Source organism: Brienomyrus brachyistius, chromosome 1 (genome assembly GCF_023856365.1).
Source record: "Brienomyrus brachyistius isolate T26 chromosome 1, BBRACH_0.4, whole genome shotgun sequence".
Taxonomy (NCBI): Eukaryota; Metazoa; Chordata; class Actinopteri; order Osteoglossiformes; family Mormyridae; genus Brienomyrus; species Brienomyrus brachyistius.
The window spans coordinates 4,042,583-4,056,563 of NC_064533.1; the positions used below are offsets into that span (position 1 = coordinate 4,042,583).

At 45.5% G+C, this 13,981-nt stretch overlaps 1 protein-coding gene across 2 annotated transcripts in view; it reads left to right on the forward strand.

The window, feature by feature from the left end:
* The window catches only part of LOC125741873 (tetraspanin-9-like), a 93,019-nt gene extending 81,014 nt beyond the window's left edge, over positions 1-12,005 (forward strand). For both annotated transcript variants that reach the window (XM_049013351.1, XM_049013341.1), the window contains 5 exons: positions 825-899; positions 4,498-4,599; positions 5,828-5,959; positions 6,596-6,679; positions 8,274-12,005. In XM_049013351.1, the coding sequence (XP_048869308.1) occupies positions 825-899; positions 4,498-4,599; positions 5,828-5,959; positions 6,596-6,679; positions 8,274-8,345 (465 nt within the window). In that variant the 3' untranslated portion in view covers positions 8,346-12,005. The remainder of the gene's footprint in view (positions 1-824; positions 900-4,497; positions 4,600-5,827; positions 5,960-6,595; positions 6,680-8,273) is intronic.
* Positions 12,006-13,981: the final 1,976 nt, after the last annotated feature.

Here is a 13,981-nt window from a genome sequence, read left to right on the forward strand (position 1 = left end):
TGCGCGGATCCCGCCACCAGCGCGCATGCTCTCGTCCCACAATGCCTTGCTGCACTCGGTTCCCAGCTTGCAGGCATCTCGTTCAGTCCAGCTGACAGACTAATTAAAACCCTTTTGTATTGTCCATGTAGACTCATCAAACAGGCATTTAATTTCGTTTTTTGTTGGTTTTCAGGTTTTTTTACTATAGTAAACTGTTACATGGGGTTCAGATACCCAAAAGCTAGTTTAGCGCTTATCCCTTTTTAAAAATGTGTTTTGGACATGAAATTTCAGTAGCACGAAAATCAGTACTATAAAAAGGGGCAACTAGGATTTTTTAAGATGGGGGGCATAAAAGGGACTATAATTCATACAGAGTAGCTTACTTTCTCATTGGCCAGTGATATGGGGGGGGGGGGCACTCCAGTGGCCAATCAGCTTTCAGACAGCCCCTGTTTACACCCCCGATTCTCTCATTAGCTGCATTTCTGTGTAAAATTACTTAAGTTCAGTCGCTGGATTTATACATAACCCCAGCTTTCAGAGCCGCCCCCCCACATCAGCCAACACTCTTTGTTTTCACTGTCATGTACTGAAGGAAACGTGCTGAGTGAGAATCTACATGTCTGTCGGACTGAAGGCCGTAAACAAGTGTCTGGGATTGTTTCCATTTAAGATCTGATGAAAGAATGTCAGACCGTGGAAAGAATAATAGATCCGTACAAACAGACGTGTCAGCTGGCTTGTTCCTTCTGTGTGGCGTAAATCTGGTGTTCAGTGTTTATCAGGAGGGGTGTGGGAGCCGTGGTCCCCGAAACTGACATGCTTTGTCTCTCTCTCAGTTCTTCATTGTGCTGTTGATCATCCTTCTGGTGGAGCTGATCTTACTCATTCTCTTCTTTGTCTACACAGAGCAGGTAAGGGCAGAAATGCACCCTCCTTCACTTCATCGCCAACGCTTGTGCTTCTTATAGAATGCGAACCCCAGAGTCCGACACAAAGCTAAATGACAAATGGGCCATTTGCAAAGCTCGATTGAAATGCCATATTCTATTATCCAAGTGTGATTGGGTATAAACAGACTCTTAAACTGGCAAAATTAACAGCGCAGTGTTTCCTATAGTCTTTAAATAATTAAGCATCATTATGACGTTTTGTGTAGTGTTGGCACTTTAGCACACGAACCAGGCTGATGGCTGGTTGATTCGGTTGACTGTCTGACGCACGACATGATTGCTGGTTGACGGTTCTTTACCCTTTTAGACCTGCACGGTTTCCCTCAGCAGCCAGCCACCTTACTGGCCTTTTATCTGGCCTCCCTGGCTACATCTCCGCAACTTCCAGAATGTCTCAGACACAGTGGCTGTCTCTGGCATCTCACATGCAAACCCGCCGCCCCGCCCTGTCTCCTCAAACAGACGGGAGATGTCTTTAACACCCATCCGTCAGTCACGAGTCGCACAGTGGTGATCAAACGTCACACGTGCGACGTACAGACACATTTCCCCAGTCTGTCATCGGCTGCTGCTCTTAGGAAGGAGAAGCTGTTTGACAGCATCTCACAGACACCTTCTGAGTCTCTCTGTTACAATGGGAATAAGGAACTCATTCCCTCTCTCCTTTGACTTAATGGGAGAGAAAATGCTTGAAGGGATGTCATTTTTTTCTTTTGAATCATCTGAACCAGTAATTTTCAGTGTTGTTTTTCTTTGAAATCCATTAAAACGTGAATTTGTTTCTACTAATGGTATATATTTAGACGTGGGATTCAGATGATATACTTCAAAAAGGCTTTGTTTTATGTTTTAAAAACAGGCAGTCTCTAGGACACCAGGAGAGGTCCTTTTCCTGCTCTTTTCTTATGTGAAGTGCAGACCGCCATGAGATCAGACCGAGCGCTTGTTAGTCATGCAAGTGTGAGCCATTCAGTCATCTTTAAAATTTTAAAACCGCTAAGCAGAACCCCAGAGTGATCTGATTTATAGAAAACATCACTATTTAACCGTCCAAGCAGTGGCATTTAGGGGGCTTGAGAGGGATGCATGCGCTGTGGAGAGCCTGCGATATGAGAGCCTTCATCTTCTCACCTGGTGAGACATTCATGACAGGACAGGCACTACAGTGCTGAAGTACAGTTTCGGAATCATTTGCTCTGAGGCATTTCAAAGAAAAGGGCTGTTTTATGCCACACCCATAACACTGATAAAATGCTATGTACTCCTAGCATTAAATTGAATTAATATAAGAATTAGATTTGTCTGTATATACCCCAAAAAGGTTACATGCAAATCGATTCATTGATTCTAAGCCTGGCCGTGCGCTGCGGCATTTTGTTTGCCAATATGGGTGTAAATGTCACATCCCTACAGCAGTGCAAAAAAACAATTCCTGTACAATTATCAATAATTATGATTGAAGGGGAGCGTAGACAGAGAGCAGCCACTACATATATTTACTGTATAGCCGAAGCATTCCGCACAGACGTGCAGTGAATAGGCATAATATGTAAGACTGGCAGGTAACCGGTGTGGCATAAAAACAGTATTCTCACTGGGGTGTCTGCTGCAGGGGGCAGGGTCAGGGGGTGCAGTTTTGTGTGCCCTACAGAGAAACAACCCCCTCCTTTGTCACCCCCCTCCCCCCCCCCCCCCAGCAAAGCACCATCTGACTGCGGCAGATGGCAAGAACAGGGCCGGATTAAGGGGATCCATCTTTAATGGTGTGACCTCGTTCCGTGCGTCCCGGCTTTGCGGTGACAAATAAGCACTGGTGGTTTTTACTGTAGCTTTGTGTCTTTTCTGTCTGGATGATAATTAGCAGCAGTGTGATTTGGTCTCCTAGTATCACACTCACTGCCGCACTGGGGGATGATCTGCACTGCACAGCAGAGTGCAGGGGAGTAGGATTGTGCTGCTTTACAGCTGCTCCTGTATATCCATCAGACAGCCTCCAACTCCCCCCCCCAATAACGTGGTCTAGTGCTGTACCTCCTGGTCGTGCAGGGAATGATATACATATAGAGGACAGTATGATGTGCTGAGCTCCGAGGATTCCCAAACCCACCCCCCATTCAAGGAATTTTACCCTCAAAGCCCCCAACACACAAAAGCACCATTCGCGTTAGTTTTAAGCAGGAAAGGAAAAATATAAAATAAGGAAATGAGTTTCATGAAACGAGCTTCATGAATATAAACCCTGGGATGGGATTCCGGACGCGCCTTGTGCCGATCCCCCGTGCCCCGGCAGGACTCCTTTCTCACGCCACCCTGGTGATGCTGACATTTCGGAGGCTGAGATTGATGGTGCAGTGTTCTCCATCTCGTCCTGCGGCGGGGAGCTCCTTCCAGCCCCTGGGTGTAAATTCAGTATTCAGATGAGGGAGCGCTGTGTAGGAGCACGGGGTTTCCCATGGAGTTTTTCCATGGAATTCTGCTTTAGGTACATCTGCAGAACGTTCTTTAACTGTCTGCAGGTCACAGTATCTCGTGATTCTCCTTGTCATCGGTTTGAAAGAGGCCTGCTGTGATGTCACAGGTTTTGTTTTTTCCAAGTCAGTCCTGGTCAAATGTCTGATGAAGATCAGAATGTCATGCTTACCAGCAGATGAGATTCAGTCAGGGAAGATTTAGAATTTTCCTGTGAAATTAACAGCTGGAGGCAAGACGATCTAGGAAGTCCTGCAGTGTATATAAAGTAAGGTCTGAACAGGCATGGGCAGAGGAGGTGAAGATGCTGTCTGGTGTTGAGGCCTCATTAATGATTTCTGTTTTCCTGCTTTGACTGGCCCGTATACAGTCTGAGTTACCCCCTAATGCAACGTGTCGTTTACAGTCGATTTGTTCCCTGTCCGGCCAGGAACAGACTGATCCGCATTCGATCTTTCCTGAATTACGGGCTGAACCCCAGGCCCGTGAGGACCGAGGAGATAATCTGTGATCTTGTATCTCATTACAGTGTCTGCCTGAGCGCAGTCTTGTCTTACTAATTGTATGACAGCCACTCAGCACAGGAAAATCGCAACCTTTTCAAACATGCGAAACGATGACCATTGGGTAACGAGTCTTGGATGTGTGGATACCAACCATGGCTTTTAATTGCACTATGTGTCCTGTTCTGCAGTGTTTGAAGGGTGCCACTTATTAGCTATTTTACTTATTTTTATGCCTTGCAAATTAATTGTATATTGCATACTCATTGGTAATGCAGTAAGGGTGCAAAATGTTGAAAAGGTAGTTGGATGAAATTCAAAAAATCTTTTTCTCTTCTTTATTTTGGGCTTCTTCTGCTGCCTTGGCTGTATCTGCTGAATACTGTTTTTCATATTTTTTCATTCTTTGAAATTGATGACCTTCAAATGAAAAGACCTTTTTTCAGTTTGGACAGCTCAGGCGCTCATCTTAATACCTGCCGTCATTTGTAAGCTCGTACAAGCAGGGCATGCAGATGCCCATTCACGCCCGGCCCGATCTCACAGACCTAAGATCTCCTTGTGTCTCTCCCCATCTTACCCTGTAGGTCAGCGACAGTGCCAAGAAGGACTTGAAGGACGGACTGGCACTGTACAACACGGAGAATAACGTCGGCCTGAGGAACGCATGGAACATCATTCAGGCAGAGGTAGGCTCGCATAACACCTGGGGGGGATATGCTGTTTCTACTGCTGTTCCCAGGGGCTGTGCTCTTCATGCATAACAGATGTGGGGCTATCCTCCTCAGGCAGAGAGCATGGTGATGTCCTTCTGCAGAAACCCATACTTACACTTAGTTGCCATTAAAATTCTTAATCTTGTTTATTCAGAGTTCAGCATAAAACAGAAGCCATGTGGTTTCCATTAAGTATGTGAATGGCAGATTGATCTGTTTTGGTCCTACTGATATTTGATGGTGTCTGCTAATGACCTTCCATGTCCTGTTGATATTCCATGGTGTATTTGTTGGTGGTTTTCCATGTCTTACTGATATTAGATGGTGTCTGTGACAGGCCTCTCTGACCATCTGTTGTTAGATAGTATCTGTACTGATGATGTTCTGTGTCCTCCTGATGGTTGATGGTGTCTGTACTGATGGTGCTCAGTGTCCTCTTGATGGTTGATGGTGTCTGTACTGATGGTGTTCTGTGTCCTCTTGATGGTTGATGGTGTCTGTACTGATAGTGTTCTGTGTCCTCCTGATGGTTGATGGTGTCTGTTCTGATGGTGCTCAGTGTCCTCCTGATGGTTGATGGTGTCTGTTCTGATGGTGCTCAGTGTCCTCTTGATGGTTGATGGTGTCTGTTCTGATGGTGCTCAGTGTCCTCTTGATGGTTGATGGTGTCTGTACTGATGGTGTTCTGTGCCCTCTTGATGGTTGATGGTATCTGTACTGATGGTGATCAATGTCCTCTTGATGGTTGATGGTGTCTGTACTGATGGTGTTCTGTGTCCTCCTGATGGTTGATGGTGTCTGTACTGATAGTGTTCTGTGTCCTCTTGATAGTTGATGGTGTCTGTACTGATGGTGTTCTGTGTCCTCTTGATGGTTGATGATGTCTGTACTGATGGTGATCAATGTCCACTTGATGGTTGATGGTGTCTGTACTGATGGTTCTCAATGTCCTCTTGATGGTTGATGGTGTCTGTACTGATGGTCCACAGTGTCCTCCTGATGGTTGATGGTGTCTGTTCTGATGATCCTCTGTGTCTGTACTGATGGTGTTCTGTGTCCTGCTGATGGTTGATGGTGTCTGCACTGATGGTCCACAGTGTCCTTCTGATGGTTGATGGTGTCTGTACTGATGATCCTCTGTGTCCTCCTGATGGTTGATGTTGTCTGTGCTGATGATGCCTCCTCTTCCCCTGTCCTTCAGTGGAAGTGCTGTGGCGTGACGGGGTATGCTGACTGGCATGAAGCCTTGCAGGAGAAAGTGGTGCCGGACCGATGCTGCCAGGAACACTACCAGGAATGTGGCCGTAATGCCACTAACCAGTTCTGGACTCAGGTGTGTGGTGCCGCTAAACTCATGATCTTTGGAAGGTCCTTATCTTATTCCATCCAGCACTTTCCTTTCCATGATCTAAATGCATGGGAGGCGTGCAATGTCCGTTAGTAGGGGAGATCTGAGTTGGTCTTCTGTCACCTTATTTATCTTATGTCATACGCAGGACAGGTTATTTAGTTTTCAGTTCAAACGGCTCTGAAATTGTACTAATTACACTGCACTCTTAAATAATTACCGGCTGAAATTATAAATTAGAAATGGGTTTTACTACCAGCAGGCTATAAAAAAACCTTTCATTTAATGCCACAAAGGAGAAGCATGTTTTGTAACATCTGAGAATAGCAGAAACATAGGAATGTTTGGCTTGTTGCCTGCATTATGACAGAAACGCCGCCCCTCGTGTGAGGGAGGGGCCGGCGCGGAGACACGATGTCACCCAGGGAGCAATTTTAATTATTATATCAGTGTGTTTAATGAACAGCCTGTGAGTCTTGTTCTCCGACACATGGGTACAGCTTGAGAGAACATGGATAAATCCTACTGAGGGTTTAAGAGCTAGAGCCAGAGGTGTGAAGCTGAAGGTTTTGTTGGCTGGGGAGAGTTCCGCTTGACCCCAGGTCCGTGTTCTTCCTACAGGGCTGTTATGAGCTGGTGAAGGGCTGGCTGGACGACAACAGGCACCTCCTGGGCACCATTGGCATGTGTATCCTGGTGGTGCAGGTGAGAAGGGCACCTCGGGGCCACTGGAAGGGGCAGGAAACACACCTTTGCCACAGTCATCCGCTTGGGTTGCGCAGTGATGGGGCAGGATGACAGGATCTGAAAGGTGGCCCCTCCTGTGCAGACCGTGGCCATCTGCTGGGAAGTAGCACTAGCTACTGCATAGCCAGACTGGCACTTCTCTTGGATATTGATGGAAATGGTTTCGTTTACTGAGGCGAAGTGCGTCCACCACCAAGGACATTTATTTATCACGTATGCTAGCCCAGGGTGACCCATGTAGCTTATGATGCTTTTATCATTTTGGCCTCAGATCCAAGTCTTTCACCTCTGCCCATCACTGGCTGCTTTCAGAGCACTGGGCTCCTACCGGATTTTCCCGATGCTGGCCAGTTAGACGTCGACGCAGTGACTGCTGGCCTATCGATCTGATTCGTGAGCCCATTAAACCTCCCTCCCATTAGCGCGTAATACTAACCATGAGGTGATGAGAGTGATGAACCCCCAGGGGCTCTGATGCAGACCACAATTCCAGTAGGTGAAGGATTACAGGCTGTTATTCTTGGGCTGTGTTAGAAACGCCCACTCGCGCACTATGTAGGGAAGTCGGCCATTTTGTAGTGTCGTTCAAATTCTCAACTATGAATTTCAACCACTATATATATAGTACACTACAAAACTTGCGTGAGGCACACCGCAATGTAACTTACAGAAGCTGTGTCCTACATTGGTCGACTTAGACCATCATACATTGTGTTGGAACCAAGTTTGAGAAAGTTTACTCAGTCTGAACTGTAATTGTTAACTGCTGTTACAGGACCTATAAGCACAGTGGCAGTGCTACTGCGCCTTTAACGTATGTCAGTTATAACGTGCACATATCCAAAAATAGCAATGTCGGTGTCCATGTTCTGGCGTCGGCTTAAACAGCTGCGATAACAAGTACGAATATCCAGTGTATAATTATGTAGCAGCGCAACATCTGGCTAGTGTCCGAAATATATGAAACGCTATCTATCCTTATTCCCTAGTGAGTGTTCTATGTAGCAAACACTATACAGTGAATGAGGCATCAGCGCTTCCTAAAAAGACTGGATGTAAGATTTGTTTTCTGCAGAGCAGTGAAGAAGTGAGGCTATAGTCTGTCAAAGATAATGCCTCGGGAAGGAGCTGCCTGACTCTGCTGGAAGCGAGTCTGTTCCACCTACCCTGGGTGTCGCGTAATGGAAACTTCAAAGCACTCGCGGTTCTTTAGCCCGTCTCCATTTACCTCGCTGATATAAAGTTCTCACTCATGAGGTCCCATTCCATCAAGAGATATAAAAGAATCTCAAACAGAAGATCGATTTACTGGTATAAAATTGGTTATGTGCAGAGGTGTTTTTTCTCCCTAGAAGATGCAGTTCTCCATTTCCTGGACCATATTCTCGTCATTATTGTCTATTTGCTTAGCCAAGCCTTTTATCCTGAGTGAATTATTGTGTTATTCATCCATACAGTGTGATATTTAATTGTAGTTCTGGTAACAATAACAGGTCCCTCACTGCCAATGTTTCCTACGTGTCCTTCACACATGTTCTGGTTTCTTCTGTAGCTCCTCGGCATGGCTTTCTCCATGACACTGTTCCACCAGATCCACCAGACCGGGAAGAAGTATGACGCCTAGCTGGGTGTGGACATGGGCAGGGCAAGTGAGGGCAAGTGAGCCTCTGCCACATGAGACAGACTGCGGGGGACACCTTATAGCCCTCCCCCACACACACAACCCCCACCCACCCCCCTGAATGCCCTTTGCTCACAGAAGATTTCACAGGTTCCGTACGCAACAACGCCGTCACCTTTTAATTTGCCAAAGATAAGTTTCACTGCAGTGACTGAAGGAAATAGACTTTCAGTGAGAGACACAGGTCTCGTGACCTCTGTTTGGACCCCACAAGCTACTTGCTGAGAGGAAAGTGACAATGAAGAGCATATTGATTCAGTGACGGGTCCCCAGACCCCCAGAAGGTACGATGAAGCTGTCAAGAAAAAGGGGACAGTAATATACCAAGACAACCCTACTGGAATGGATCTCAGTGCTGATTACAGGTGACACCATCTTCCACTGCAAAAATGGCTTGTGGCTCCTCCTCCACATCTGTGGCTCCTCCTGCACACCTATGGCTCCTCCTCCACACCTGTGGCTCCTCCTCCACATCTGTGGCTCCTCCTCCACTCCTATGGCTCCAACTCCACGTCATGGTCTAAAATCCCCATAACCTTATATCTATCACAACACTAAAAACAAATGCCGTATAAAAAAAGAGAGGACATCCTTTGAGCAAATCCCATACCTGGTTTGTCTCCTGCGGTACGAGAGCTGTCAGCCTAAGGCACATTAACCAGAATAATCTGTAGACCCCAAGCACCTCTACCTTTTAATCCAGTGATTTATGACCACGCGCACAGGGGATACATGTATAGCTCTCGCCGGATCAATGAGACCCACAGACCAGCACAGCATTCCTGGCGAGACGTGGCCTCGGAGCAGGACCCAGCAACCCTCCCCCCCAGTGTCACCTGCACGACTGATTGCTTTGTTCAAAAATCCGTCTGCTTCCTTTTGTCTGCTCAGCTATTTTTGCCCCCTCCCCCCAATTCTTATTTTATTTCAGGCCTGCATCTTTTCTTATTCTCTGCTGCAATGAGTTAGAGTCCCAGACATTCCAGCAAGACGAGCTGAATAGGGAATTTATAAATAAATACACGAACCAAATGCCCATGCAGTCTCTTAGGAAGCTGCTTAATAGCCGAGCCCCATCTGAATCTTAGCAATTTACACTGGGTGAAAGAGTGGATAGTGCTGATACAATGTGTCGGACTTCAGCGTGATAGTCACTATGTGGAGTGTGTGTGCAGGGCATGTATAAGTGCATATGTAGAGTAAACGGGTGTGATTCAGCTGTGTGCACATCTGCTTTCATCAGAATATGAGGTAATCGTCTGTTTGTGGCTCAACTGATAGCGATCGTGTGCAGAATAAATGCCAGGCGGAGTGGGATGTGAACATGGTTGTGTTTGTGCGGGTGTCTTCACACTATAAGGAGCCTAAGACAAAGTGCTGATTAGGAGAAAAGCATGCTGGGAGAGGAGGGAAGCTGATCATAACAGAAGGCGTTGAATGTGCCGTGTGGAAGCTTACTCAGTTGCCACTTCCCGGGGCACGGCTCATGCCGAACAAGGCAAGGCAGTTGACGTGTAGCTGGAAACAACTTAACTTTCATAAACAAGAAAGGTCCTTTCAGGTAGGAGGTGGGGGGTATTATTTCCTGCACCTAGTTAATAAAGGAAACGGGGACCATAGATGGCTTAGGTCTTAATTTTATCTTAGAGGTGCAGCCAAGGTCAATTTGACGGACTGGGCTCAGCATTTGTGCAGGAGCTGTTGGGTCCCCAGCTGTCCTGGGGTGTTCGGCTAGTGGGATGGGGGGAGCCCTGCTAGCTCTCCTCTGCAGAGTTTCTCAGTAGTTTTTATTATTATGTTTATCTATACTTATGCCCGGTGCTGGTGAAGCCATTAGGCGACATGGACGGCTGCCTTCTGTGGGGGTGCCAACTTAGCAAGCCAACTGCATTTGTCTCAGACGGGCAGCGCTGACAGTGACACTTACCTGCTCATGCCTGATAGCTTCTGAAAAATGCCGGTCTCATTCTTTGTTAAAAGGGGCATTTATTCTTGCCAGTCTGAAGACCATAGATTGTGGCATGGCGGGGGTCTCATGCCAACCCCGTAGCCTGCTCATGCTCCACACCGCCAGGCTGACGTTTCCCTCGCATCGCCCGTTTCCCGGCGCTGAATTCGGAACACAAGCTGGCGCCCTGAATCCGAGTGTTTAATTTGCATGGCTCATGCAGCCGTTCATGCTACCCCGCTGCTCTAAGAGCTCATTTCACGTCTATTATCAGCGTTCCAACCACTGTGTTAAACTCCCTTATGTCCGCTGTACCAGGACTGAAATCTGAACGCTTGTCACTTTAATGAACTGTTTTGTATGGTAGTCCCTTTTTAAAATAAACAAAAAAAACAAAAACAAAAAATATATAGTTATAATGCAGATTGTACTGTGCATTACTTTTACAAAAAGTCAGAAAAATCACTCATGGTTTGATAGTCATTTCAACAACCATTGTCTTAAAACACTGATGATTATAATTGACAGGCATTTTTGAAATGATGTTTTTTTTCCCCGTTTAAGCAGTTTGGGTTATTACCACAGAGAGTGCCTGTTGCTCTATACGGCCCTGACAAAGCCTAACCCTGTCTTGTTATTGCGTCCATGTTTGAAACACCTGTAAATGTTATGTCACACAGCTGGGTTCTTGTTTAAGAGGTTAAAATGCCCTCCAGTGCTGTTTAATCATTTAAGCTAAACTTACTCCCCAGCATCGTTAATATGCTACGGTACAGGGCAGATCCATTCTCTTCATGGTTATTGCTATATTCAAGTAGCACTGTTGAAACCAATACTGCAGTCTGTTTCTGACTAATTGATATGTCAGGAAAAATGTATCCAAATGACAGTTGTTGTGACAATGTTTATACGCATACATTATGTGAAATTTCCTTTTTACTCATTAATTCAGAGTTGTTACATTTTGTAAATATTGATCGTCTTGTCTATATTGTATACATATTTTAAACTCTGCTTTGAGTGGAAAATTTTTACTAATGGCTTTTAAAGAGGTCAAGTATTTTCTTAAGTCACTTCTCACTGCCAGTACTCCAGCATATTTTTTTTTTGTAGTTTGTATGGTCGCTTTTTCGGTTTGCCCTTCTATATAGTTTAGTTTTTTTTTCTCCTTTACATTGCCATTGTTGGTGAATATTTACATATATTTATATAGTGAATATATATGTTTCATTAGCATCACCTGCAGCTTGTGACTGGATTTCTGAAGGACTGCCTGTGTGATTCACTCTGGTGCCAGATGGAACACAGGTACCAAGGACCGAGGACTCCTGTCAAACCAAACAGACTTAAAAACGCCTGAGAAATGATGCAGAAACTCCATAGTCCAACATGGAGGAGGGTGTATGTGGAACTTCTCTGGGGAGTTGTACTCTTCTGTATTTGCTTTGGTAGCTGGAATGCTGGATGTGAAGAGCAGCTCTCTGCCAAGCTCCAGGTCCCATCCCAGACCATTTTGTTGGTGATTAGTCTTGTGCCATTCCTTCCAGCTTAGACTCCACCGCTCCTTCTATGCAAAAAGAAAAAATCCTTCTCTAGCCTTTGTACAGATTATTTTGTATTAGTAATACGTAAAGAAATAAAGTGCGTAGAACCAACCTTCTGACGGACTGGACTCTTCAAAAGGCAAGAAGCCTATTTGAGGCTCCAAATGGCATTTGATAATTCTGTCAAAGATGTTGATAATTACAGGTTCCAATGGCACCATGGGACAGGAACAAGAAACGGTGGAGCTGAAATCTGGCAAACCCTAGGTGCAGTCGTGTTATATGTAAAGGCACTGCCTCCCGAAACTGAGCTACGACACAATATCGCATGGATCTGAACTCAAATCCTCCTGCTTGCTCACAATAAACCTGAACATGAAGCAGTGAAAATAAAGCCAGGGATTATGGTACACTGAAGTCAGACACACTAGAGAGAAACGTTCGGGGTTGGCTCTAATGCTACGGATAAGTAGCCATTATTAAGCCTAGGGTCAAGGTTTAGGGTTCCAGTCAGGGTTACAGCTAGGATTAGGATTAAGATTGTTTTAAGTAACCCAAACCTTAACTCCAGGTCTAACCCTAATGTCGACCTTAGGAATAGGGTTAGGCATAGGGTTATGGTTGGAATTGGGATTACAGTTAGGGTTATAGGTAGGTTTGAACAGAGTAGCCATGAACAAAGTTAAATCATTCACTGGCACAGCTGTTTTTAATAGCTAAATATTTTAGCTTTCATGAAATTGTAATAAACTACTCAAGTTTTAGAATACTTTCAGTTGCTTTCAGAATTCATTCTGACCTCTCGATTATGCTTTGTTATCGAATAGTTCTGCTAGTAAGGAAAGATGGAGAGGAATGTGAGGTATCTCCAGACTGGGGTTGAGAAGAGATTGTCTTTGGTCCTTGCAATACCATCAAAAAACGACAGACTAGCAGATTAATACAAGCTTCTGCATCATGAAGAGACAGCTACCTGACAGCATGGTGGTAGTAAGCCTGGCTGAGGAGAACCAACAGTAATCTAATCGGTCATTTATGGCCAACAAGGGGTGCCATTGTGCTGCAGCAGCTAAATGTTGAAGGACCACTGTGCTAGGCATCTGACTCCTTCCTTAATGAACCCCTGGGTCCAGCTGCTTACTCCAGTGCTACTCGGCAAACCCCTGGCAGCTACAGGCTAGCCCCAAACCCTAGTAATACCTTCCGGCAAGAAAGCTCACTGAAAACCAGCAACGTTAAAAACGTGGCTGTTTTCATTTGTGAAAATTGAACTCGGCAGAAGTCAATTTGAGTCTCTCTGGATGAACGTGATGGGTCAGCAGGAGAGGAAAATGTAATCAGGTGTAGAGCCTGTAAAGACAGAGGGCCATCCCCTCAAAGCAGATTATTCTCGTGTATCCGTTCGGCTCCACTGAACCATCTGTACCGATGTGAAAGTCTGCGTTTGAAAAAGGCAATTGGGTCCAGCGATAATCCAGATAAATTATGACTCCCTCTTCCCCGTCATAATCTTGCTGAATTTAACACTCATTGCTGTAGGCTGGGAGTTAAGAAACTAGCGTCACCCATGATGCAATGCTGTGACCAGCACATAGATCCCATTACTGAAGTACTCTGGCTCCGAGGTTAGGGCTCTGAGATGTGGGTCTCCATGAAGATGGACGATGTGGGGGGGGTGCTAATGAGTCAGAGTCAAGGCTTTCTCATGAGACTTTGGTACAGGTCAGTAACAACATCGGTTTTCGCAAATTCATTCCCATAGTTTCTCTAAATCACATTTTTCTCGCCCTTGCCCTTGCTGTGAATGACCATATGCCACTTAGCCTACATGCTGGAGTTCATTAAAAATACAAAGTTAATTTTTATCCTCCAGAGGCAGAAGTGAAATAAAGAACCAGATGGTCTTAAGATACTTGGCATTTCTTAAGCTGCCCCCCCAAAAAAAAAAACTTTAAAAACTCGTTATTAGAATTCTATTTAGCCTGACGATGATGGCGTCTTGTTGAGAGCTGCCAGCTGACATCCAAGCATCACTTATAAATATACGTTTTAATCGGGGGGGGGTCACTTTCGTTCCACCTATAACC